The following is a 27,990-nucleotide window of genomic DNA, read 5'->3' as shown; positions in this document are numbered from 1 at the left end:
GCGACTGCATAGCGCGTTGTTTGGAGTAGGCTAACTGTGCTGGTTTGAAGTCCGCTGTGTTCAGACAGTGTGTTTCTCAGTTGTTGGGCGGTTTGGGTTCCAACCACCGAGATGTTCAGCCCCCGAACAACACCTAACTCCGGCCGAAGGCATCATGGCAGAACCCCGGGGGGAAAGAGCGGCTCTGTGGCCGGAGTAAGCCTCCTGTTTTCCCCGCGCTGGACGTCTCTATCAGCGAGGTGAGGGACAACCAGGACAGACGATACAAGTGCTTTAAAATAGGATCGATAACGTAACACCTAAATATTCTGTTCAGATGAATTTCTTTTTGTTTTAGTAAAAAAAAAAAGAAAAAAAGTTGCGATTCTACAGTGACGATTAACATTATTTTATCCTTATCCAAACACATAAGTTGAATCCTAAACTTCTAGAATAATGCATATCACATCACATTCAGTCATTCACTGGTTTATTCAGTGATTTATTATTATTTATATTGAAATGAATGAAGTAAAACCATCAGAAAGGAGGTAAACAACATGTACCAAAAATAAATAAATAAATAAAAATTTGTAGATAACTATTGAAGTTAGTCAACTGAAACTTTTAATGTTCATCAAGCTAGTGCTTTGGAGTGTCTAGGTTTTTGTGTAGGAGCAGGAGCTGGTCAACATGCTGGTAGTTGAGCTGCTCCAAAAGAGAAGTCACAATGTATTACAGTGTGAGGATCAGCCTCATTTTTGTCTCTGAGCCATAGTTAAAATATCTCTTTTCCCCACATGCTAACGACAGAATAACGTTTGTTTGTGTGGAAAGCCTGATTTTATTAACTTTTTACATTCAGAAATGATCAGCGCACATTAGTCTTCATCGTCGTCGTCGTCATCTGTCATCAGTCATCAGTTGTTACACCATCCTCCCAAGAAAATGAGTGGACAGCAAGGATAAAATGTAATTAAATGTAACACATTTTGTCCCGTTTAAAACTGGTAAATTTGAACCTATTTGAAAGAAAGTGTCTATTTGTACGGTTGCCTTAAGGACAACCCCCATTGCTATTGGTATGTTTACCAAAGTACAAGTACGTAGCGTCTCAGGCTTAGGTTTAGTGTTGGGTTGTAACCCTATATCGGAACAATTTTTAGGGTTAAGTTTAGTCTTAGTCACGTGACCTAAACTGGCCAATGAAGAGCGCTGTGTATGGATAGGATGTTGGTATATTGATACGGCAACCGTACATATAGCCACTGCCTTTTTGAATTGCTAATGATCAATGTTTTGGCGTCTATGTGTAGCTTGGAGGAGGCGTGCATGTAGTGGGGCTATGATGGACAGGGTTGGATCTCTCTCATCTGACATAACGCCCATAGCCACCTTGACTGGCTTCATTACCTGGATAAGTTTATTCAATATCCCATCCATGGTCCGTTGGTCTGCTGTCAGGTGTTTTCTCTTGCTCTAGCTTTATGTCCGGATGATGACGGACAAGTTGAGCAGTAATGTTTGTTGTTGCACAATATGCTACTTGTCTGGAGCAGAGTTTATTATAGCTTTGGTCATGTCTAAATCCATTTGCTAATGGAATCGATCAAAAGTATATTCACACTTTTGATTTAAATCGTACAGGTGCAGGTTTAATCAAGGTTTTTGGTTTGTATGCAAAAGTGAAATCCCAGCTGTTGCAACTCTCCGTGTTGCAAGTCTTCCTCACGATTGCAGTGCACTCAGTTGTTGGTGCATAACCATCACCCAGTGGTCACTCACGAAAATGTGATAATAAAAAAAAATCAATACTGGGAAGCAGAACAGTTTATTAAAATCAGCACCCCAAAAATCGTGATAAATCGATTTATTTAATTTTTTCCCACCCTTAGAAACGACTGTATGTGAATCACCTGTAACTTTCAGAAGTAATGTAACATTTGTTACAAATTACAAATACCTTGGACTGAACTCGATCATGATTTACCAAAAGAATAAAGTTTCCCAAATAACAAACGTGGCTGGAGTTGGGATTGTTGAACTTTTGGGGCATATCGTGGTGCGTCTACCAATCAGGAGCTTTCACCTACCGTGACGTATTCAGAATAATGAGAAGAAGAAAAAACACTAACCGGAAGCAGAGGCAGGTGGACAGGCGCTCTTCTGCTGGAATAGAGCTCTTGTAGTTGGTGTCCTGGTAGAAGATGTGAGAGCCGATGCAGGTCGTCACACTGGGCAGGGAAACACGGAAGTAGCGCTGAAAGCAACTCTCGTCCAAGTGCATCTCTGGTGAATCCAGAAACGGAGCAAATAAAGCCAAGCCACTCTCTCGATAATGTAGAGCCGATGAACGGGGGTCGGAGGCGGCGTGTTCAGCAAGGAACTCCAAACTTTATTCTCCATTCAACCACACTTCTGAGACTTCTCTATAGCCCTCTGACATCACATTGCACACACTGAGTCACACCAAAATACATCCGACCGGAAACACAGCCTTCTCAATAGGGATGTCCCGATACAACTTTTTCGTTTCCGATATGATACCGATATTGCAGCCTTGCGTATCGGCCGATACCGATATTAATTCGATATCAGCATGAATCATACATTCATTTATTTACATTTTTTTTAATTTTTTGGCCGATACTGCTATTGATCCGATATGATATCAGCACAAATCATACATACTTTTATTACTTATTTTGTAGTGTGGAATGTTCGAAAAAGTCTTGATCATGTGATGTTACTCAAACAGAGAACAATAGTCAACAACAGCAGGTATGAGAAAAACGGACCCATTTATTATTAACCAATTGGTTACATACATTTTAACCTTCGACATAATATCTACAGTATTCTACAATTGAATAAAATAAATAAAAAATGAACAAAAAATGAAAATAGAAAAAAATATTGGTAAATTCGGAAATTTGAATCCGATATTTGTTTTCAGGCTAATATCGGCCCGATATCAATATAGGATCAGGACACCCTACTTCTCCACACAATGTTCCCCACCACTTCACAGTCACTGGGTAAATTATGAACGTCACAATATCATTCATTGTATGAACACCACCGGCAACAGAGAAGCCCCTCCCCTCGACGCGTGTCCCGAGCATCTTTGACACTGGTGATAAGCATATGTATTCAATGAGCACAAGCGTCCAACGTGTGTGAGGCAAGATTTTGACGTCTGAATTGCGTTTGGTGTGAACGTACTATTACTATATTCACTTTGGAAACAACTTGGGGGTGAGATAAAAAGGTGTTCAAACATTCCCTAACCCTCAGTTAAGTAAACCATCCAACTCATATATGTTTTTGTGTTTGGACATTGTGCCTCAGATCAACACCCACTCGCATGCAGAGTCATGCTACTGCAGAAATCATCAACTACGATGTGCAGACCTTTGGTTCCTCACTGCCTGTGAAAGTGATGGAGGCCCTGACAATGGCTGATGGTAAGAGAAACCTGGCACTCATTGAAGCAATCAGATTTTCAGTCTCCCTTTATTATTGTTGTTCATCATCTGACAAGTTGGCCAAATCACAATTTAAGCCACTTGTTTTTTGTTGTGTGTTGTTCCTCTAGCCAATGACCAGATTTCAGTGAAGGTTAATGAGAGCGGCTGGGCTTGGATGGTCTGTGGAGAGAGACTGATTATATGGAAGATCTGCCAAACTGCTGTGGCTAAGGTAGGATTCAGTCATTTTAGTTAAAAAAGGTTGCTCCACAAAATATTGATTAAAAATGAATTAAAACATTAACTAACAAACCTGTGTTTAGCTGTCAGTGTGTAAGGACCTGCAGCTACCCAGCAGTGAGTACAACTATACTGCTGACCTCGTCGCTGTGACGTCCCCTGCTCCTCTGGAGGTGGCGACGATTCAGTCCATCTCCGTCCTGGCAGTTTCTGTGGAGGGAGCGGCTCGCTTTTGGCCCAGTTTGTCCCAGGAGGGCAACTATACAGACACAGACATCAACCTTGGAGACCTCTGCAACTTTGTCCTCGCTGTCACAGTTAGTCCATCCCATTAGATTTTTCTCAATCCTGTTTATCTATTTTTCAAGCTTTGGAATATTTTCTATAATTTTAGAAAATATAGAATATCTATAGTTGGAATTTCAGAATTTTTAGACTCAGTTTTAACTGTTACTTGTCTCCTTGTCTTTTTACTTTTTTCTCAGAATGGAAGCTTTGTGTTGTCATCTGAAAAAAATCATCTACTGAGAGCGAGAACCGATTTTTCAGGGAAGTTACAGTGTCGCGCTCTGCAGCAGGGCCAGGGAATGCTCTCTGGCATTGGACGCCGTGTCTCCAGTCTGTTTGGCATCCTCCCTCCACCAGCCAATGACATTGTGAGTCCTTTTTAGAGACATGACGGCAACGTTGAAGACTGTGTTGGCAATGACTGGGTTGAAAATACTTTGTTTAAAGCAATGTTGTGAGGATTTTTTGTGTTGGTTATTTTGGTCTAGATTGGTTCTCGGTGGTATATTTTAGCTGGTTCTGAGGTTAAAACACAGATAAATCTGTAGAGGTGACTTCCATCCATTCATCTCTTTTATCTCAGAGATCTTTTTCAGCTTACTTTAGGCTCACCATAAGTTTGGTTTTTCATTCACTGATGTTTAAATCTAAAGAATTTGTTAATGTGGGGTGTTTTATACTCTTCTATAGTATTCATACATGTTATCTCTTATGGGAGCATTTTAGCCTTTGTTTATTGAGGCTATTGTTTATAATAACTTGTGTGGGAAGTGGCTATCTCGAGGCGGGAAACCGTCCTGATATGTTTCTGTGGGGAATTTGCAAGTTCTCCCCATGCTTGAATGGTTTTTCTCTGGGTACTTTTGCTTTGTCCCTCAATCCAAATACGTGTAGTTAGGTTAATTGTAGTTATTGAAATTGCCTAAGAGAGTGAATGTTTGTCTGCCTGACTGACATCCTGAACATGGTGTTCCTTGCCTTTTACCCAATGTCAGCTAAAGATATGAGAAAGCAGACCCCTGCTATTATACAGATTTGGATGACAATATATTGTCATAATGCAGTCTTTGTTAAGCTGCACACCACTGTGAATGTGTTTAGAACTTATACATTTACCTTATTTAATTTGACATAAAGTATAATTTTTTTTTTTTTTCCGGTAAAGAAAATAAACAATGGCAGGCAAGTGATTTGCAAATATACTGTATTTATATTACTGCTTTTTAGCAGGTTTTCTTCAACCCTTGTGATCTAGTAAATAATTGCCATTAGGGGCAGAAACTTGTTTCTGACTGGAAAGGCTCTTCTCAACTTTTGTTCTGTTTCTGCTGCAGCTGCACAATGTGCTATGGGTGGGTGGAACCAGCTGCCTCTACACACTAACCTCCTCCAGTCTTAACAAATGGGAGGTGGACGACAACTCTGAGCACCAGGTCTTCAGCTGGGACGTTCGTAGAGCACTGACCGAGAGCGTCATCGATGCCATCTGGGTTTGTACACATTCACATATGTAGACTGTGTTGCTGATATACCACTATTCTGGAATAATCATCGGAATTATAATTTCTTATTTTACCTCAAGTCACCAATCAGATTAGAGCAACTAATGGCTTTAATTTATTTACCAGAATTAATCAGTTTTAACTTAGAAGATGATAACTCTATTGTCTTCAGTGACTGTAGATTGCATCTTTCCTTATACCCACACACATATGTTTATAACTAGTGCAATTTACAGAAATTAAAAATAAGACAACAATGGGTTAATGACACAAAATCAGTATTTTTTGCTCATACAGTATATGCTGATGAAGGTCAGGGGAGTGTTGCGTTTGTGAGTTCATTCGGTAAGTAGAAGTGTTGCCACGAGTCACTTAGAGTTCATTAATACAGAAGTGGTCAGCTTAGACTCTGAACTTTAGAGTCTACTTTAAGATTTAAGAATGCTATTATGATATACAGGTGGTGGTTTTCCTGCTTGGCATCTCTGCCTGCCGCGCCTCCTCCAGCGCACCTTTGCGCAGCTGCAGGGTCGTCAGCTTGTACCACCGTTCACAGATGTTTCGCACCCTTGTCAGTACATCTCCAGGTGGGGGGGCAGTGGCTTGTTGGGGGATGTCGCCCCGCCACCCCCTGCAGCTGCCCTCATTGGGGTGTTGCACCCCAACTTCGATCTTTCCTCCGAAGTCACAACCAGCAACTCTCCTCCGCCTCCTCCGCCAGCTCCTTTATTGCTTTCTTCAGGCTTGTCCCCGACATTCTTGTGCCGGAGAAAATGGATTGCTGAGTTCCCCACAAACCCCCTGCATCCAACTTCCACGGGGTGGATGGTTGCAGCCCAACCTCCCTCTCTGCAATCTGCTGCAAGTTTGGAGTACTTGAGCCACTTGAATTAATTGGCTGATGGTATTCCCTCCTCCCATGGCACAGTGAGTTTGATGAGAACCCCTTTGACGGCCGCAGACCACATCACGATGTCGGGTCTTAATGAGGTGCGTGATCATGGTCGGAAAGACAAGCTGCATGTCCAGGTCGGCACGCATTTCCCATTCGTGCCCAGGAGTAAGTAGAGATGTTGATCTAACTGCCAGGGCTGCTGATTTATGTCCCGCCTCTCCTGGTCTGACAAACCTGATGTCTGCATGTTGTGGGACTGGGGAGTTGTTTGCATCAACTCTACATCTCTCCAACTGCTCTACCAGCTTCTTGAGCACCTGATTGTGCTGCCACCTAAGGCAGCCTTGGTTCAGCGCAACGCTGCATCCCGCACGGCACACACACATCATGAAACAGTGTTTGTCTGACTCATGATCACAATAGCAGCTTAAATAGCCATGAGTTTTACTGTAATGTGCAGTTTTTGGCTAAAAATAACAAGTGTGTGCATAGCAAAAGAAAATTGCTAGTGATCCGCTGTTGTGTAGAGTCAGCGTATACAGACACACCTACTCATGAATATATATAAGTAGACTGCAAAACCGCTCGTTTTTAGAATTGCTCAAAAAGTGACTTTTCAGAGGACTAAAACTCTGGAAAACATGTGAGTTTGGGAAAATAAATCTCAAATACGATGTTGCTGGGGTTCTTAAAACAAATGGAGATAGGTGAAAAAAGCATAATACTGGACTTTTAAGACTTTACAAAGTACAAAAATGTTTACTTCTACAAAAACTAAAGAAACTGAAGAAACATAGCTAACAAAAGACAGAAGCTGATCACTTGGCACAGCCAACAATTACAGTTATTTACTTGATGTATTATTTATTTTATGTGTTCTTCAAGAAGTGAGTAATTGTTGACAACATTTTCACTATTTTGCATTATAGAAAACAGCCTGTTGTACTGTTTTTTATTTAAAACATCAACAATGTTGTTATTTGTGTTCATGCCTGTCAAGTTTTAGATTTGAAAATAAGGGACATTTTCTGCCGCCCACCACGAGCCGTCCCACGCGCCCAACCAAGCTCCAGTATCCCTTATATTTTAAGATAGGTGTACAAGAAATCTAAAATGCCCACTTATTAACCACTTACTAAATCCAATGACGTGATTAGAATCTGGTAGGTCGACCTTTATTAACATTGAAATGCTGTGAACATTCTTACTAGGGCTGGGCAATATGGACCAAAACTCATATCTCTATATTTTCTCAAAATGGTGATATACGATATAAATCTCGATAATTTTATCAAATAAAGTCTGACCAGAAAGACAATTCTGGGTTAAATTTGCTGATGCTAAATGCCACACAGGCTCATTTATTAACAAACAGCTGATCAATATGTGCACTCAGAAATCCATCTAACTGAGCTTTACATTCTGTTCTGAGAAGAAAAAGCAGCGACTCCTAAAACCAGTATTTTGATATATAATAAGCTATAATATATATACTGTATATATGAAATATTATAGTTTTCTTTATTGCCAAAATAGAAAACTCGATATATCTTGAGTATCGATATATCGCCCTGCCCTAATTCCTAATACAGCCTAAATAAAAACATAAATGTGTATATGAAGCACAATGACTTCCGGCAGCTGAGCTGACAGCAGCAAAAGAGCAGAGCGGAGCTCACAGAGGAATTTATTTACTAAACATGAACTTTTTCTTCTGAGAAATGATACGATACCTCAACATCAAACTCTATCATTTACCATCTGACTCTGGCTCTGAGGTAGTCATCTACTGCTTTTTTATTTGCTGGCTCAACTGGAAAGCTAAGTAGCAAGCTAACTAGCAGAAGAATGGCTCTTTCCACAACAGAATACAGCAGTCTTCTCCAAAAGATTACTGAACTGGAGACTACAGTGCAAGGAATACAAGTAAACATTGAGGTTAATGGACGCTGTGGATATGATAATGATACGACTGTGCCGCTGTTTCAAAACAGCGGAGTGGATAAAGCTACCTTGCTACCAGCCCGTGCTAACAAAGCTATCAGGCCTAGGGAGGATCCTGTTCCCGTTGATAAGCCAACAGGTGCGAATCCTCCCTGGAATACCCTGGGAGCTAAGCCGCTAAGCCTAAGAAAAAGTCATATCCACTTCAAAGGCTAACGGGCCGAGCAAAGCGCCCTGATATCAATAATGAGACGGACTGGCCTGCACTGGCTTTTCAGACTGCAGCCTCAACATCAACTCCCTTGTCTGCCCAGGCACAAAAGTGGACATCTGCTAAAGGCAGGAGTATCACCAAGTCACAAACCCAGTTTCATGTAGAACTGGGTAATCGATTCGCCCCACTGCTGAATGACCTAGGATCTGGCTCTAATGAGGTCAACACACAACCTTCTGGAACTGCGAAGACTGAAAGTGCTTCAGGAAAACAAAAGCGACATGGGAGGCCAAAGCAACAACCTCACACACTGATAGTGGGAGACGTTTCTGTTAAAGATGCTCAGAAGATGTTTAGCAGCAATGTGAAAGTGATCTGCTTACCTAATGACACAGTATCAGACCTGGCTGACAAAATCTTGCATATCGTTGCAGATTACCCACATTTGAAAAATGTTGTGATTCATTTTGGGTTAAATGATTTAGCCAAGGAGGAGTCTGAGGTGTTAAAGCAGGATTTCACCCATCTGCTAAAAACTGTGAGCTGTTTGCAGCCTAAAGTGTTCATCAGTGGCCCGATACCTCCAGTCCGCAAAGGAGATCTGAAATTTTCAAGGATTTACTCTTTGAATACATTTTTGTCTTTGGCTTGTGCTGCCCTTTCACTAAATTTTAAAGAAAATTTTCCTATTTTTTGGGAACGTCGTCATCTTTTTAGAGCAGATGAACTGTGTCTAAACAAGGCTGGAGTAAAACTTTTCACAGCCAACTTGTTTTACTTCACCAGTCACACTGCTATCAGTTCTGATAAAGACAGAGGACAACATGTACCATCGGAGAACAAAACAACAAGGAAAGAACATGGAGCCGATGATCTTCCAGCAAGAAATCAAAATCGCCAAAATGAAGAGGTCAACCCAATCCCCACATCTCAGGACCCACCTGCTTCACCCCAAAATTCACCTACTTCCACCTCATCCAGCTTCTCTCCTACCCCTGCCTTCTTGGATTTAACTGCCCAGATGAACGAGCTGGTTCTGGCTGGCACAAGACTGACACCCCACCCTTTACCCCACCATGGTCCCATCTTATCTCCTCTAAAGAACCAATCTGCACCACCCATCCCTCCTCGACGATACCAGGCCCAGGATCACTCTTCTCCTCAGGCCAGCTGTGTTCATCTTAGAGCAACAAAGGTCTGATGTGTGCTGGGTCCGGACTGCAATAGCTCTATTTTTAGGAACAACCAGAAAAAGTCAGGGCCTTATGGAGTTAATAAAGCTTCTTTAATTCCTGTGGTGACAGGTAACACAGGTAAAATTGTGAAATTAAAGAAAAGCAAAAAGCTTTATAGAGATAAAAATTTGACTCCTATAACATGTCATCCAAAAAGTCCACCAGTGTCTCCAGTAAAGTCTTTAAAATTAGCTCTTCTTAATGTTAGATCTCTTGTTAACAAGTCACTACTAATTAATGATATTATTTTGACACATCACTTGGACTTTTTATTTCTTAATGAAACGTGGTTGAATGATTGTATCAGTAATACTATGCACCACAAGACTTTATTTATTTCAATAAGTGTCGTACTTGCAGGAAAGTTGGTGGAGTTGCTGCCATTTTTAAATCAATATTTCAGTGCAAAGAAATAACATTTGGAGATTTTTATCTCCTTTGAATCTATGTCATTCTTACTGAAGGGTGATTCCAGAGTTCTGTTTTTAGTCATTTATAGACCCCCAAAATATTCTGGAGAATTCATGGATGAGTTTGCTGAACTGCTGTCAGTTGTATGCACTGAATACAACTTTTTAATAATAACAGGTGACTTAAATATTCATGTAGACAATAACATGGACAATACTGCCAAAGAACTGTATGCTTTAATGGATACTTTTGGTCTTACACAACATGTGACTGGTCCGACACACACTCAAGGTCACACTTTGGATCTGGTTAGCTCTAAAGGTGTTGATATCTCTGCTGTTGATGTAAGAGACTTAGCTCTATCTGATCATTTCTGTCTTTTTTGACCTAGAGACTGTAACATCTGTCCCCCCTAGTTATGTGTGTTTAAAGAAAAGGTACATAAATGACAACACAAGTGCACAGTTTATGGAATCCATAGCAATGACACCAACATTGAGTGCTGAGACGGTTGATGATCTTCTGGATGAGTTTAATACAAAAGTTTGTAATCTTATAGATGTGGTGGCTCCAATCAAAACTAAGAGAAAACCAAACACACAGAAAACACCTTGGAGGAGGACTGAGATAATGCAGAATTTGAAATCTGACTGTAGAAGAGCTGAGCGGAAATGGAGATCAACAAAACTCCAAATTCAACTAGAACTATACAAAATAAGTCTGCGAAAATTCAATGATGGCTTGTTCAAAGCAAGGCAGCAATACCTTTCTGAAATTATTGCCAAAAATGTTGTCAACTCTCGCACGTTGTTTTCTGTAATTGAAAAGCTCACAACCCCCCCAGAAAATACATTCAATAAGGTTTGACCTTATTGAGTGTACCAGAACAAACCAGCAAAATCACAAAAAGCTTGAACAGCTTCAACCACTGAGGGATGAGTCAACTACAATGTTAGAGTTTATTACAGTGAACCCAAAAACAATAGAGGAGACTGTTCAGCAGCTGAATCCATCAACGTGTTGCCTTGACACAATACCCTCAAACTTCTTTAAAATTGTTGTAAAGTCAATTGTCACTGATTTGTGTCAGATAATTACAGTGCCTTGCAAAAGTATTCGGCCCCCTTGAACTTTTCGACCTTTTGCCAAATTTCAGGCTTCAAACATAAAGATATAAAACTGTAATTTTTTGTGAAGAATCAACAACAAGTAGGACACAATCATGAAGTGAAACGAAAAATTCCTCTCCACTAACCCTAACCAGTCCATCAATTGACTGCAACCAGTCTGAGTCTGTTTCTGTTAGAGATTTCTTTTTGTTAAAAGGGAGTTTTTCTCTCCATCGTCTCTGACACTTGCTCATGTGGATGCGTTGATTTTTTTTATTGAAAACATAACTACATTTTGTGATGAGTGCATTCAGATGACTTGTTGTATTTGATGCTAAATAAAGTTGAATTGAATTATCTATGTTACCCACCCAAGAGAATAAATGGCTGTAAACTGTTGAAGATGTGGATAAATTTAACCATCCTTCTTCTCCCAGGGATCAGAGAGCAACTACGAGGAAGTGAAGGAGGGAGCCAACGTGGCTTATCTTGATATGAAGCTTGGCCAGTGAGTGTGTTTAAAAGCATCTGATGGTTAAAAAAAAATGTCATTATAGGCTATTGATGAAGGCTACCTCAATACTAGGAACTAACGGTGCAGGATTCTTTGTTTCACAGATTCACATTAATAAACGGTTAAGATTACAATAACAAAATAATGTTGACTAAATAGTTTTATTTAATTCTAAATGTTTTGATTGGCATTGATGTCTTTCAGCTAGAGTTTACATGCCCACCAACTACTCGTTCTTCAAGCGTGTGCATTCATATCCAACTCAAACCATTCTAAACATGTTAGGTGTGAGTGTCTGGTGGATTTCTTGTCTGTGACTTGGCCTTGTGCTGAACCTGTAACTTGTCATTGTAATGTAGCCCTGTGCCCTGCAGTAGGCTCTTACAGAGGGTTAGAATGATGAGCTTAGATAAGAACTAACATGCATAAAAGACCACCTAGCTGGGGTAAAGTTTTTAGATTGTTGAAATCACTTATCAACCATTGTTGTTAACCATTCTGTTTTATTTCAGAGCTGGTTTGGTAATCTTGGCTACAGCCTGGAACCCATCAGACACTCCATGCCTGGCCCACTTCTGTCTGATCACCCTACAGGAAACTGGAGGTACTATCTGTGAACAGTTCACTGTGGAGGTCACCAAGCACAGCAGCATGTTCCAGGTTAGCCTAGAGTATTACTGTGTATATGTTGGTTTGCAAACAAAGGTGGTGCACTAGGCTGTGGTTATGGATGCTGCTGCAGGTTAAAGAGTAATGGCTAGAGTGTTTTTGTTTATCATCAGACTGAAGAGGACCTGCAGGACACAAGGCTGCTGTTGCCTCCCTCTCCTGGTTTTACTGCATACCTGTACAATGAGGAGCTGGTGTTTGCCTGCTCAACAGGACACGGCAGGGCAGCAATGCCTGATGAAAAAATCAGCTTCACCTCTCCAGGTGAACTTAATGATCTTTCTCTGTTCAAAATTAGGTTTAAGTCTTTGGTCTTGAATAGAAGGAGCAGATCAGTTACTGATGTGGATGTATTGCTATTATCTGTCCAGGTGACGGTGTCCGTGGAGGTGGCTGCTGTGCCAATCTGCCTGTGTTTTTCTCCCAAAACAGTGGACTTGTGGCGGTGGTGGCCCGAGAGAGCGCATCCATCCTGCCTGAAACAATGGAGGAGTCACTGTGCTCCTCACTGGCTGCAGCTCCTGAGGTAAAGCACCTCAAAGGGACATTCTTCTTCATATGCTTTAGTTTATTTATGTATTTTTGCTTAAACCCCTTACTCAATGACAACTAATTTGGAAAAATTAAACCTAACTGAAATTGTCCAGTTTATTTTTGATTTATGGCACCTTTTGAGTAAATCTGCTCTGCAATGTGGGGTTTGTTTTGAAGGTTACATTAATGGAGACCAGAGCAGAACCTGTTGCCCAGGAGGACAAAACTAAGCTGCTGAAGGCAGCCTTCCTTCAGTTCTGTCGGTATGTAATGAGCATTTACCTCATCTCATTTTGAGAAATTGTTACTGCTAATATACACATGAACTTTCTACTTAGGTTTACTGTTAATGAAGTGTAAGTACACCGCCAGGTTTTTGCTGACCTGCCACTGGGGGGGAATTTAAAAAAATGCCTTGATTATGGGGTTGCTCCTAGAGTAGTTAAGACACGCCCAGTCACAGCAGCCTGAGAAAGGAGGAAACATAAGTCCCTCCTCTAATAGAGGGCAGGCAATCTGATATTTTACAACTAATAATGCTAAATTTGAATACTTTGACAAATTACATTACTTCACACCTAATCATATATGTATTCAGCAGAAAAAACATACTCTGTAATGGAAAACAGGTTTTTTTTAATAATTTACCTTTGTTTTGTTTTTTAAAGCCAGAACAGGTCATTTTTAGTGTAGCACACGTAAATTTGAAAAGCTTAATTATCTTACTAATATACTGCAGATGAACCAGGGGATTGTAACTTGCTCGGAGTCATAATGCTGTTAAAGGGTGCTTGAATTTTTAAGAGTGATGTTATGTGGCACCACTTCATTATCCTCTTCTTGACTATTTTTGATAAAATAGTTAGATGAAACCATTGCATTTTGTCTTTGAAAGACATATCCAAGTATGTGAGTGATTATGTATGTTTTCAATCACACTAAGTTTGAATCCATCCTGCAGTAATGACCTAGTGGGAGCTCAGACGGTCACAGATGAGATCTTTCCCTCTGATACTGATGGAGAGGAGGTAGCTGAGCTGGACAACATGGTGACTCAAATCAACTTGGATCTGGTGGATGATTACCCAGCCTCTGACCCCCGCTGGGCCGAGTCTGTTCCAGATGGTGAGAGGAAGAGACAAGTGGATATGCAACAACAAATCAAACGTTTAATATGAAAATGCTGTTAGCCACCTCAGAAATTTTAAGATTTAGTTTCTGGACTCACCATCACATCAATAGTGCATATGACATTGTTGGAATTTGTTCTGGTCAATTCAGAGAGCGCTGGCTTTCCTCTCACCTCCCTCATCATTCTTCATCAACTGGAGGACAAGATGAAGGCTCACAGCTGCTTCATGGACTTTCTTCTCCAGGTCAATCACAATCCTTCAAACAATTTGTGTAGGAGCAAAATGTGTCAGATCTGCAATGACGTATGTCAGGATCAGTTTCCTGAGTTTGTGCCTTAATGATCATTAAAAAAAAAATTCACGTTTTGGGTAAAAAATTATTTTTTTTATCAAACTAGCTTAAAAGATTATGTCCAAATACATACCTAATTAGGACCATAAAATGGGTCAGATTTGTACATTAAATAGAGGGGGGCAAATCCCAATTATTCCCTGTTGGAGATGCGTTCACGATACCCCACACAATAATGATCAACATTTTCTAATTGCCTTTTTTTCTTCAGGTGGGTTTATTGGACCGACTTACTCAGGTGACCATTCGTTCGACTCCAATGGCGACACGCCTTTTGCTGTGTGAGCACGCTGAGAAGCTACAGGCAGCCATGGTGTTAAAGAACTACCACACAAAACAAGCCGAGCTTGTCAACAGTGCCATCATCATGTCACTGCAGAGGAGCAATACCTTGGTGCCACCCAGCCTCACTGCAGCAGATGTCTTCTTCAGAGAGGTTTGTGTCAGACAGCATGGAAGCCATTCTGAAAGCTCAGAGTGTTTAACTTCTTGGTGTTGCTGTCACAGGTGTCTCAGATCTCCTCTGTGTTTGACTGCCTGCTAGAGGAGGAGGAACAAAGCCTGAAGGACAATCCCATCGATTCGGTGCAATGGGCTCAGGTGGTCCTCACAGTCAACAGCATTATGAAGGTAAAACACGAGAGATTAAAGACTCAAACATACTCGGGCAGACTCAGCTGGAACTGTCGCTCTCCTCAGAGCTTACATACTTGGGTGCACCACCGCGTAGTAGTTCCTATTAAAATCCTGCATTTCCCACAATTCTTAGCGCTTCTCTGTAGTCCTTTTAATCCTTCATATTTCCTGCCCTATTTCACTAGGAGGGTGAAATGCAGGTCGATGTTGCATTTAATGCGTATCAATACAATGCCGAGCAGTGTTTTGCGTGACACCAAGTACGCGGACAACTCGGTGCGGTATTAAAATCTGAGCTTTGCAGTTAATTGCCCTGGTGGACTACTCGCGGACTCCGCTTCACTGATGTCAGCCCAAGTATATTTGAGCTTCAAGAATACCACTCTTAGGGCCTTATAAAATCCACATTATGGGAATCGCGGACAGAATTGACCAATGAAAATGGTTTAATGTGGAAATGGACAGAATCGACATGAAACGGCGTCAACGTGAGGCAAGGAATTTTTATTTTTCTGGGGACTGCTCATTACATGCTCCGCCCACCCTACTCCCATCCTGGCCACAATAAACACCACCTAAACCACCACAAACATCGTCTAAACTGCCAAAAAACTGTGCAAATCATCACTGACTCCTAAATACAGAGCCGTCAAGTGCAGCAGCGCTCAGTGAAAACGTGTTCAGCTTTAATCAGCTTCACCTGCTCAGAGTGTTTGAACAACATCTCATCAGAGCTACAGAAGGTTTGTGGGAAAAGTTGTTCTGTTGTTGTGGACGTTACCATCGATGCCAGGGATTGTAAAGTCTTAAACAGCGTAGGGTAATGATAACTACTAATACTGTAAAATATTCTGGCCCAATAACTGATACATCCTTGTGTCCATTTATTTTTGTGTAATCATTATTACGTCTGGAATGATGTCATCAGGATCATTTAAATTAAGTTGATCAAATTAATGCTGTTCTCAAACATCTTTATGACATAAATAATTAAAAAGGAGTAGTCAGAATAATCATGTCACTACAACTTATGTCTACCTTTTAATTGTATCTTACTTTATTTTTGGGACTTAAAAAAAAAAAACTGGTGAGGTAATGTGCGCATCTCCACGGCAGCTCAGACTCTGCCGTACGCACAAACTCATGAGAAATGGGAAACTCCGCCTCCAACAGGAGAAGGATGAAATTAAAGACAGCTCTGTGAAATAGATACATTTGTGTGAAATAATCGAACATTGTACATTTCACAATACATATCATATATGAATGATACATTTGCAAAAACGAAGAAGGAAAAAATTATACTGATGCCCCAGGGAGTGAGTGACGTGCCTAATCAAAATCACATGATCGTTGCGCAAAACTGCTGGTCAATTGGCTGCAACCAACACCTGTAGTTGTTATAAAAAGGCACACACTCACAATGCGTAAAGACGCACAGTGGCTTATCTGGCACTGTTGGAAGACGAGGCGCACAGGAAACTCCGAAGGGAGAGGATTTTCAGAGACACTCACCAGTAAACACCCGGGGACTGATGAAAAATATGGTTTTCCTTGAAATTAAATATTGTGAATTACGTATTGTTCCAAAGGTGTTTTACTACCTGTTCATTTTTATTATTTCAGACAAGGAAATACAATTTCATCCCATGCATCTGGCACATACAGAAGAGTGTATCTGTGTTCCCCCCACCTCCGTTATAACACAGATGAGGGCCTCAATAATCCTCCGGTTTTTTGTCTGAGGCTGAGCTCCGGTGCTTTTCCTATGGAGAGTGATTCACATTTTCTCCTCCGCTTTTATGTCTGACCATTTCTTTTCCACCTGCAATGAATACCTCCACCTCACATTGTGTGAAATTTATTTTATTTGCCCGTATTCGTGAATATTCATTTAGGGCGTTCACCGGACCTCTTATATGAACCTTATGGGTGGAGCAAGGTGTTTCCTCACGTGCGACAACTTTCGAGTTGATTGAGATTTAAAAACGGAAACAGGCGTGGGATGAGCGTGCGCCTTCGTTTAAAAGTCTTAAGAGTTTTTTTGCGTATGCACTTCCTGATTTTTAGCATACGCAAGCTGAAGTGTGCTTACCTAGTCACAGCGTTATAAATGAGGCCCCTGGTCTGGTCAGATTTTCCTCCACTGCTCAATAGGAGCAACACATTATTATCCCCCACCACAAAGTGTGGAAGGGGGATATAGGTTTGAGCTCCATCCGTCCGAGTTAAAGGGGAAAGCTTTTCTCAGAAACCGTTTAAGATATGATAACCAAATTCGGTGTGTGCGGCTTCAGGGTATCAATACCTTGATGGAGTTCCAAAATAAGAAACGCGCAATAATTTTTTTTTGCAGTTACAGTATTGCCCTTGTTCCGTTTTTTGGACTTTGTTCGAGGTATCTTCAAAGGGGAAAGCCTTTCTCAGAAACTATTTAAGATAGTTAGTAATTTTATTTTATGATGTGATATTTTTTTATGTATGATTTAGGACATTTAGGAAAAGGTTGTGAGTTATAATTACAACAAATCTGGCGGGGGATGTTGATCTTTTTACCAGCTCAAATAGCACTGCCTTTCTTGTCCTATCCTCCCTAATCTCTTTTTTTATTTCCCACCTCACTCGGGTGTAACACTAGCTTCTCTTTTTATAAATTGCACTAGTTTTTTTCACCCTTCCTTTGGGAATGCTAATGAGGGTCAGAGTTATATTTATTATTTGCAAGCAAAATTAACAAATTTTCAATTTCTGCATGAAAAAAACATGCATATTGGTCTCGAAAAATCGCACTACATGTAGTGTCAACCAAAGAGGATAAATGACTAGGATAAAAACAAAGAGAGAAAGTAAAAAATGACACACTGTCTGGGACAGTTTCAGTGCAAAAGAAAAACTGTGGAAATCATTGTGTGTCCAGGACATGCTTCAAGCTGCTGGTCACTACAGAGAGGTAAAGGCTTCCATTTACAGAGCTTCTGAAAATGTTGCTGCCGAGCCTGAGTACATCCCATGGACAGGTAACACATTATATTCCTACCAGAACTGAGGGTTGTGATCAATTTTAATTGTAAAGTATTTTTATTTTTACACTAAAATTAGGATAGAATGTCTTTGAATAGTGCATTTTAGTGCTGTACATCCTTAATATTTATTAGGTGTTTTAACCTCACATCAACAAGTAGGGCACTGTGAATTAAATCATTGCATTTAAAAAAAAAAAAATTTTAACTTATAATTTTCTTTTGCTATAAAGTATTCATTGGGGTACACATAATATCACACCATTGTCTCTCCCCTGATCTGTTAAGCATCGGGTGGTGTTGGAGGCATCCGTACAGTCCTCTCCCGCCAGCAGGAGATCATCCTTCGCTCTGTGTACCCACATGCTGACTCTGAGCTGCGAGGGACCCTATGTGAGCAGCTGGCGGCGCTGCTGGATATCTACCTAGGTGGCTATGTGGCTCAGCTGACCTCCCTGCAGCAGCAGAGGCCACAGGAGCGCTACAACAGCCTGGAGATGGAGTACAGCCAGCGGCGTTCCGAGCTGCTCTCACCTCTGTGTAAGTCAATTGATAAAAAGTCAATCAGGAAAGCTAAATAACTAATTCCATCAAGTTCAAGTTATCTTTTTTTTAAGTGATATGTTTTTTGTTTTTCTGGAAACTTTGAAATGTACTTTGATCTTTTGATATGTTGACTGTCAACTTCCTCTGAGGCGTCTGATCGCTTTAAATGTGTCATTATGTGCTATTTCTTGGCGTGGCCACTTAACTTCCTACTAAGGTTGGAATGGAGTTTATTAAATAGGATTGGGTTGTTGTTACAGAACCAACCTTAAAACATTTGGAAAGACATTCCAGTTTCCATGTAAAAAACATTTGTTTCCCACAACAATTTTGAATCGAATTTGTTCATTCTCTGCGTTTAAGTAACATTTTTGATGAGAAACTTCAATTAAAATAGCCTCTGTTGTCCAAGATGTCATATTTGTGTGTGTGTGTGTGTGTGTGTGTGTGTGTGTGTGTGTGTGTGTGTGTGTGTGTGTGTGTGTGTGTTTGTGTTTGTGTTTGTGTTTGTGTGTGTGTGTGTTTATGTGTGTGTGTGTTGCAGTGGAGCTGGGTCAGTACCAGTGGGTGGCAGCACTGGCAGAGAAATACTGTGACTTTGACATCTTGGTCCAAATGTGTGAGCAGACGGATAACCAGAGTCGCCTGCAGCATTACATGGCCAAGTTTTCTGACCAGGTACACAGCTGTAAAGAGTGAGCAGTGTAGTCCTTAGTCCACACTTATTAAATACACTCTGTTTTACCTGCTTATAATTTAAGGTGGTTTTTTTTAATGTTAGATAGACATCCCTTTTGGAGATGACATAACACAGAACATCCCCAATTACATGCATTAATTCCCTCCAAAAGGGTTATTTTTAATTTTTTTTACACAATCAGAAGATGTGTAAGTAATCCGTATCCTGCTTTCCACAGGCCCTCCAGCATATCTGTTCAGACTTCAGTTGCCTTTTAAAAATGTGTAGTGTAATGAAAATATGGATCAGGTTGTTTTAGCTAAATTCCCGCCATCTCTTTGAGCAGGTGGAGGTGTGCTAGTGCACATGCTATACCACTCATCCTCAGATGTCTTAATATTTAACTCCCTTTCCCATTTTTGTTCAAAGTTTGTTCCATTTTGTTTTTGAAAGCTTTTATACAGCTTGGAAACCACCTTGGAGGGAATAGTTTTGTTTGCTCCTGTCATGATTTATACTAATTAATTTCCTGCTGAGAGCTTTTTGCCGATTTCAGTGTCAGTGAAGTGTCTTAGTTGTAGTAGCTATTAGTGTTGTCACAATACCATAATTATGACCTTGATACGATTCCTGCCTAAATTATACAGATACTGAAATGATACCATTGCAAAACCTGAAACTTCGTAAGACTAATGCAATAATACAGTGGAAACCCGATACAGTATTGACATACAATATCTAAAAAGGCCCATACAGATTCTTTTCTCTCTTTGTGACATCTAATCAGAATAAACTTTTCCTGTTTTAGGTGAAGTAGAATTGATTTTTAATTATTTCTATTTGCTAAATGTCAGAATAATGAGAGAAGGAATTGTTTCTGCACTTTTTTATGACTTTTGCTAAGTTTACATACATTCCATTAGTACTTTGTGCTCTTGCCTTTAAACTGTATCACTTGGGTCAAACGTTTGGGATATCCTTCCACAAGCTTCGGACAGTAGTTGTCAGGAATTTTGGTCCATTCCTCCAGACAGAACTGATTTAACTGAGCCAAGTTTGTAGGCTGCCTTGCTCAAACACACCTTTTTTGCTCTACCCATGAATTTAGTCCGTCAGGCTAACTGCATACTGTGTGGGTGCAGGGAGGCATACAAGAAGTAGGTAGTTGCTGGGAAAGATTATACTTAATCTTTTCATAACATAAAACCTGGATGGTGCTCTTTTATCACTGAAGGAGAGTTACACACAGATGCTTCACGCCGAGAGCGAACAGAAAATGTACACTTCCCACAATGCACCATTCCTTTAATTTAATTTATTGCCTTGTTCTTTTCTTTGGTGTCTTTGATGCAGAACTTTGCTGATTTCCTGTTCCGCTGGTACATGGAGAAAGGGAAGAGGGGGAAGCTCCTGTCCCAGCCAGCTGCTCAGCATCAACAGCTGGCCAGCTTCCTACAGGCTCACCAACACCTGAGCTGGCTACATCACATCCACGTCCACGACTATCGTAGTGTAAGGGACACACGCACGTTCACTAGTTATTCCATCCATCATCCCACGTGTTTAGAGGATTACAGGTACATCTAAATGAATTAGAATATCATGAAAAAGTTCAAGATTTTTTGCCAAACGTTTCAGAAAAGTGAAATCCATATGATACCTAGATTAATTGATTCATTACATACAGTGAAAAATTTCAAGCCTTTATTTCTTATAATCTTGGTGATTATGGCTTTCAGATGATGAAATTTAGAATATTACATTGATTCAATAAAAAAGGGATATTTGAAACACAAATTTCAGACTGCTGAAAAGTATGTTCATTTATAGGACCATAACACCGCAAATCGAGACTGAAGTGAGCAGGCTTTTTATGAGCTGAAACAACCACAGACTGCATGAAAATAGGAGCGGTCATAAAAAACTGCTGGTAGAAATCATTAATAGTCCTATGGAGAGTAAAAAGGGCTGCCGCAGACTTCCCAAGACTTTTTTGTCCTGTCCGTTCTGTTAGAATCTGCACTGTGCGAAGTGCTTTAACCGACACGTTGGGATGGAGTGCGAGCAGAGCTGCCGCTTTTGTTTATATAATTTTTACTAGGAGTTGTGAATTGTAGAGGACTAAAATGTTTATTACAATTTCAGGAGAGTCTGCTGCCCAAACTTAGCTATGAAACATATCTACTCAACTCGGGTTTAGTTTTCCTCCTCCTGAGCGTGTGTGAGGTCTTTGCATTAGGGGTGTGCCATCTTTTTCCCCCCTCTCTTTGTGGCTACTTCGTGCTTTTAAACAAGGTTTATGTGTCAGTAATCATTAATTACAGTAACCAAACAAATGTATCCCCATTATCTTTTATTTATGTCAAATCACCAAATCCAACAGGAACCGTATTACAAAAGAAAAACATTAGCTTATTAAATCTGATCTAACACAAAAGTTTATTCAGTAAAAATGAAGACATCCAAACAAAATCATTAATGAGCTGCATAAATTAAACATTTTGTCATGGACAAACAAAGCATCTTTAAAACCATACAAAACCTACAATATCAGCTCTCATAACATTTGTGGAATTTGGCTTTAAAATGAGGCCAATGTCGATATGCGTAAATAAAATGCCCGAATAATTTGTTGTCTCATGTCTCTGCAGGCTCACAGGACTCTGTACAACCAGGCCAACATGGAAACACGTTACTTTGTAAAAAAGAAGACGCTGCTGGCACTCAGCAAACTGACAGCACTGGCCTCTGACCTGCCACAGGATGAGCTCAACAAACAAGTGGATGGTATATTTAAAAAAAAAAAAAACAAGACCTTTATGCTACATAAACTTAATTTTTCTGAGTGGTTGTTTTTCACCAGCAATAATTAGATCATTTTAAACAACTGTTTACATACATTTTATAGTATTTTTCCACACCTTCATAACAGTTTTTCATATTCCTTTTTTAAAGAACAGCCATAAAAATTTAACAAATAGGGAGTAAACAAGGATATCTTTATGATACCTGTTGATGTATTAGAGGCAGAAAAAATGGATATGCCCACAGAATTGGTCACTATTGAGACAAAAATAGGATCGTTACTTGCAGGGTTGGGGTCGATTACATTTTTTTAAATTACAATTACGACTCAATTATTACCTGCCTTTTTTCCAGTTACACTTAAAATTACAATTATTATTTTTGCCCTGAAAGTCAATTACAGTTACATTCTCAGTTACTAAAGTTCAAATTCAATTAATCACAATTACTGAGCCTTTAATAAATAACCCCATTAAATGTAACTTTCTCTTGTGTTAGCTTTCTGTTAGCATCTCTTATGATAACGGATCACTTTTGACTTATGTCTTAAATCAGCTGTAAAATACACAAATGTTTTATCTATCATATAATTTGTTTTTCATATCTTGGTTACCTTGTTAGGCTTCCTCATCCATGAAAATATTGGTATGAATATTTCAGCTGAGCTGATTATACCCCTAGATTTCAATTATTTTTTAAATGTTAAAATGATCCTCAAGAGTAAGCTAAGTAAGTAAGTAAGCTACGGGGTTCCTCAGGGCTCTGTGCTAGGTCCAATCCTCTTCTGTATCTATATGATCCCCCTTGGTAATGTTATGAGAAAATACTCTGTTAACTTTCACTGCTATGCTGATGATACCCAACTGTATGTATCAATGAAGCCAGGTGAGACAAATCAGCTATCTAAACTTGAGGCCTGTCTAAAGGACATTAGGGCCTGGATGGACCAAAATTTTCTTCTTCTCAACTCAGACAAGACTGAGGTCATTGTACTGGGCCCGCGACACCTTAGAGAAACATATGCTAGCCTAACTGCCCTAGATGGCATTACTCTGGCACAAAGCACAACTGTTAGAAACCTTGGGGTTCTATTTGATCAGGACTTATCCTTCAACTCTCACATAAAACAAACTTCAAGAACTGCCTTCTTTCATCTCCGTAACATTGCTAAAATCAGATCTATCCTGTCTCAGGGCGACGCCGAAAAACTAGTCCATGCTTTTGTTACCTCTAGACTGGATTATTGTAATTCCCTTTTAGCAGGCTGCCCGAGCAAGTCGCTTAAGACACTTCAGCTGGTTCAAAATGCTGCAGCACGTGTACTGACTAAAACTAGGAGAAGAGATCACATTACTCCTGTATTAGCCTCTCTGCATTGGCTTCCCATAAAATATAGAATAGAATTCAAGATTCTTCTTCTTCTCACTTATAAAGCCCTAAATGGACAGGCACCAGTCTATCTCAAGGAGCTTGTAGTGCCATACAATCCCCCCAGAACACTACGCTCTCAAAATGCTGGACTACTCGTTCCATTTGTCTCTAAAAGTAGTATAGGAGGAAGAGCTTTCAGTTATCAGGCCCCACTTCTCTGGAACCATCTACCAACCACGGTTCGGGGGCAGACACCCTCTCTACCTTTAAGGTTAGGCTCAAAACATTCCTCTTTGATAAAGCTTTTAGTTAGGAACCAGCTCATAGCTCATAATTAAGATGCAATAGGCATAGACTGCCGGGGGGGGGTCTGGCATGCTCGGTTGGAGAGAGGTTGGAGAGGGCGTTAAGAGAGAGGTCATTTAGGTTAGAGAGGGACCGGAGAGGGTCCCATTCCTCTTTCAAACACTCCCTCTATGTCTGCTTCTTCCCTTGTGTGTTTGCTCCTGTACTCCTTCTGGCTTTTGTCTTGCAGGTCCGTGGGATCCTCAGTGTGGAGTTACAGAGACTCAGCGGCTCTGTCTCCACCCTTTCCTCTGCACACACCCAACACAGCATAACGTGGATGGCTGTTCATCATAGGAATGGGATCCACACAAGGTTCCTGCTGCTTAACAGAAGGTTTTCCTTGCCGCCATGATGAATTCATGTTGGGTGTGGGATACATATGTATGTGTATATACGTATATATGCATATGTGTTTATCCATAAAATGAAGAGTCCGTCCTTAAGACTGCTCTACTGTAAAGTGCCTTGAGATACCATTGGTTATGATTTGGCGCTATACAAATAAAGATTGATTGATTGAAGAGAACTAACAGGTAAAGTTGATATGAAACATATTTTAATAATTAACTAACTACATAGGCCTATGTGTAAGCCAGAGAACTGTGACTTGTTCCCCAGTTGCTTTGAATTACATTGTGTGAGAGATGTTCATGCCAATTACAATTACAAAGTCTCAATTACGATTACAACAGCAGCAGATTTTCTATATTATAATTGTCATAATTGTAATTGATTACCAATTACACCATTACAATTAGAATTAACCCAACCCTGGTTACTTCTCTGGATCAGCGATTTGATATGTTTTTGCTTCGATAGTGGTAATGTCTCCTTTGTTGTTTATTTTAATATGTTAAACATATCATTCCACAGCATATTGTAACCCCTTTTACCTGGATCTGGAGGATATTGCACAGGTATTGCTCCAAAAGTGTTACTGACACGCACCAGTAGACTTCTCCCAGCCATTACAGACAAGACCAACTCAGAAAAATGACAGACATCCCGAAAGTAAATAAGGGGGCGGAGCTTTTGTCAATGGTCAATTGGTGGCCCGGTACCAGTAAACATCTCTAATAAAGGACTAATAAACAACAAACACCCAGTTTAGTTTCTCTACCTAAAATGGTCTAATGTGAGTAATCAAGTGTCATGAAATAGAAGATGTTCTCTTTTAAAGTTGCAGACAACAATAATTGAATTACTGATTACAACATAATGCAAGTTGCTGCTAAAATAAGTAAATCTGGGGTCATGAACTGATGATGTCATTATCCATCCAATCAGACATTGTGGAGCAGGAGCGTTTTCTGCTGCATCAGGAGACCCTACCTCGACAGCTCCTAGAGGAGAAGCAGCAGAACCCTGACACAATGCCGCTCCTCAGCACTCACAACCTGATACAGGTGAAACTACGCCTACAGACTGGGAACACACTGAACATTACTAGATTTCTTTGTCTTAGTGTTTAAAAAATAAAAATAACAAGTTTGACCAACAGGTTAGAAGTGTTCAGACAACATTTTCTTTTCTTATGTAAAAGTTGAAAAAAAATCGGTTTTTAAACTGAGCTTGTCAGCTCTAACACAAAAACACTTTCCCTTCCAGTTGTACATCTGTGATGACAACAGAAGAGCCAACGAGTACGACTTCAAAAAGGCTCTGGACCTCCTAGAGTACTTGGACCAGGTGCACACTCTTCTTTTATGAGGCTAGACACTGCTGATTTTTTAATGGTGTTCCCTGTTGGTAGCTAAACGTAGAATTAATTATTTCTTTTTTTCCCTTCTGCAGGAGGACGATGTGGACGTAGAAGCTCTCAAATGTGAGATCCTTTGCAAAGCGCTGCGGAGAGACGAGTAAGATTTGTCATGGCTTTGTTTACCCAGTAATTCTAGTTCTACTTTCCTGTAATTTCATCCAGCAGACGCTTTTATCAAAGTGACTTAGAACATGAGCAGTTATGGTTAAGGGACTTGCTCAACATCCCACTGTGATGACCCTGGTTGGATTTGAAGCGGTGTTCCTCCGATCACAAGCTGTCTTTTTTAACGTTATGCCACCACTGCCCCCACCCTCCCACTCCTCAAGTTGATTTAAGGCAGCTGTAGAGGATATTTATTTAACTTTTAACGAGGTTCAGACATAACAGGGGTTCTTCTTGATTAATGACAGACCTACTTCTACATTATGCCACCACAGAGTGGTTTGTGTTCAACCTGCTGGCTAAAGGGTTGATATCAATATGACCACTGATGGATACTTATCTTTGTGTCTTATAATCTGTTGAGATATAAAACAAACAGGAAATAGGTGCTGATTTAAAGATAAGGACTTGAATTAGATTCTCATGAGCCAAACTGTGAGGACGAGATGATGGCCTCCAAGTTTTTCAAACACTTGGAGGTTAAGGGTTGGAGGTTTAAATCCCGCTATAGCCAAGTCATTGTTGTTGTGTCCTTGAGGCAGGCACTTTACCCACATTGCCTTGCATGAATGTGGTGTCTGAGTGTTGTTGGTAGTCGGAGGAACCAATGGCACACTATGGCAGCCTTGCATCTGTCAGTCTGCCCCAGGGCAGCTGTGGCTACAATAGTAGCTTACCACCACTGTGTGTGAAGTGAAAGAATAATGCACATCAATGTAAAGCGCTATATAAAATCCAATGCATTATTATTATTGTTATTATTATGTGACAGCCTTGCTGTGTAAGGAGTGAAAGCTTTTCTGTGTAGTCCAGTCTAGAAAAGTTCATTTTCTGACATTATTGTTTCACGCATTGCATTGTGGGATGTGGAGTCCGGTAGATGGATGCATGGAAGTGTTTTTACTTGATTCTTAGTGATTTCTTGTCTTTGCCCCTAAAAACACTGCGAAACACATTACTGGACTGAAAAGTGTGCCAAAACGATGGCGGATGTTTATTTTGGCATTTAAATGAAAGGATTCCAATCCGTCCAAAATGTAATATCTCGCAGAGTGAGGTGATTACACGAGGAATACTGGGAACACACTAAAACACAGATGGTGTCAAGCAAATTACTATCCTCCTCGTCTGGCAAAGAAACACAAGAAATAATGGTAAGAATGAAGGAAAAACTCTTCTATGCATCTGTTTATGGGACTTCACATCCCACAATGCAAAACTTTTCAGAAAATGTCAATAAGAGTGGTTATGGTGGTGATGAAAACTAACGGCCGAGCAGCAAGTTTAACCTTTTACATCTTTGTTCGAGCAAATGATCTTTGTGTCTTTATCTGATTTTTTAAAAATGTCTCCAGCAGCCTTAAGTCACTGTAGTTAAAACTTGTGAAGTTGCATTTTGGAATACACTTTACCAGATGTAGCAACAGAGCACGTGCAGCATAACCATTGAACAGTGTCTAAGGAATCATCTTAAATAACACGTGGATTTGAATCAGAATTTTCATTGAGAAACAATTATAAATATTCTCTCCGCTGTCTGTGTCCTCTCAGCTGGTCTTCTGCTGATGGAAATGACGACCCTCTGGAAGCAGCCAAGGACAGTATCTTTGTCAAGATCCTTCTTAAACTCATACAGGAAGGTAAAAATTTGAAATGTACTGTTGCGTTCTGTGCCTTCACTCAATTACTTTATATACGTCAGTTCACCAATATAATGAGGCAAAAATTTTGATTTTAATAATCAACGTTTTGTTTTTCTGATTTATTTTTAAATGTATCCAAAGATATAATGAAAGGATAGCATAAATGATTCTTATCCACACTTGTGTTTTTTAGGGGTTTCTCTTCAGACGTACCTACCAGATGTCAAAGAGCTGCTGGAGCTGGACGAGATGAGCAGTTTGAAATCAAAGCCTTACTTTGAATTTGTTCTTCGAGCAAATTATGAACATTATCTACAAATCCAGATATGATGATTACATTTTTTCAACAAACCCAAACTCGACTTCAACGTTCAAACCATTTTTATAGTCCCTTTTGAATGTTGGCTTTTTTCTAAATAAATGTGTTCATAATAACTTTATCCAACTAAGCTGTAAAATGGTAATGTTGCCAGATAAATAATTGGTTTGATGAATAAAGTGATGGAAGTTCCCAGCTTTCCATGAT

At 40.1% G+C, this 27,990-nt stretch overlaps 1 protein-coding gene across 1 annotated transcript; it reads left to right on the top strand.

Annotated features, from left to right (window-relative positions):
- On the top strand, positions 1–27,975 carry nup133 (nucleoporin 133). Its single transcript, XM_028451581.1, has 25 exons — positions 1–239; positions 3,331–3,446; positions 3,578–3,681; positions 3,773–4,006; positions 4,175–4,345; positions 5,312–5,467; positions 11,725–11,795; positions 12,314–12,461; positions 12,584–12,734; positions 12,842–12,996; positions 13,182–13,267; positions 13,966–14,129; positions 14,286–14,380; positions 14,701–14,925; positions 14,997–15,119; positions 18,043–18,142; positions 18,434–18,685; positions 19,236–19,369; positions 20,724–20,882; positions 22,022–22,157; positions 25,182–25,300; positions 25,503–25,583; positions 25,689–25,753; positions 27,373–27,461; positions 27,658–27,975. The coding sequence occupies exons 1-25, from the start codon at positions 112–114 to the stop codon at positions 27,792–27,794; spliced, it is 3,399 nt and encodes a 1,132-aa protein (XP_028307382.1). The 5' UTR covers positions 1–111; the 3' UTR covers positions 27,795–27,975.
- Positions 27,976–27,990: the final 15 nt, after the last annotated feature.

The sequence above is a fragment of the Gouania willdenowi genome, chromosome 1 (assembly GCF_900634775.1).
Source record: "Gouania willdenowi chromosome 1, fGouWil2.1, whole genome shotgun sequence".
NCBI classification, from domain to species: domain Eukaryota; kingdom Metazoa; phylum Chordata; class Actinopteri; order Blenniiformes; family Gobiesocidae; genus Gouania; species Gouania willdenowi.
This window is presented reverse-complemented; position numbering and strand designations above follow the sequence as displayed.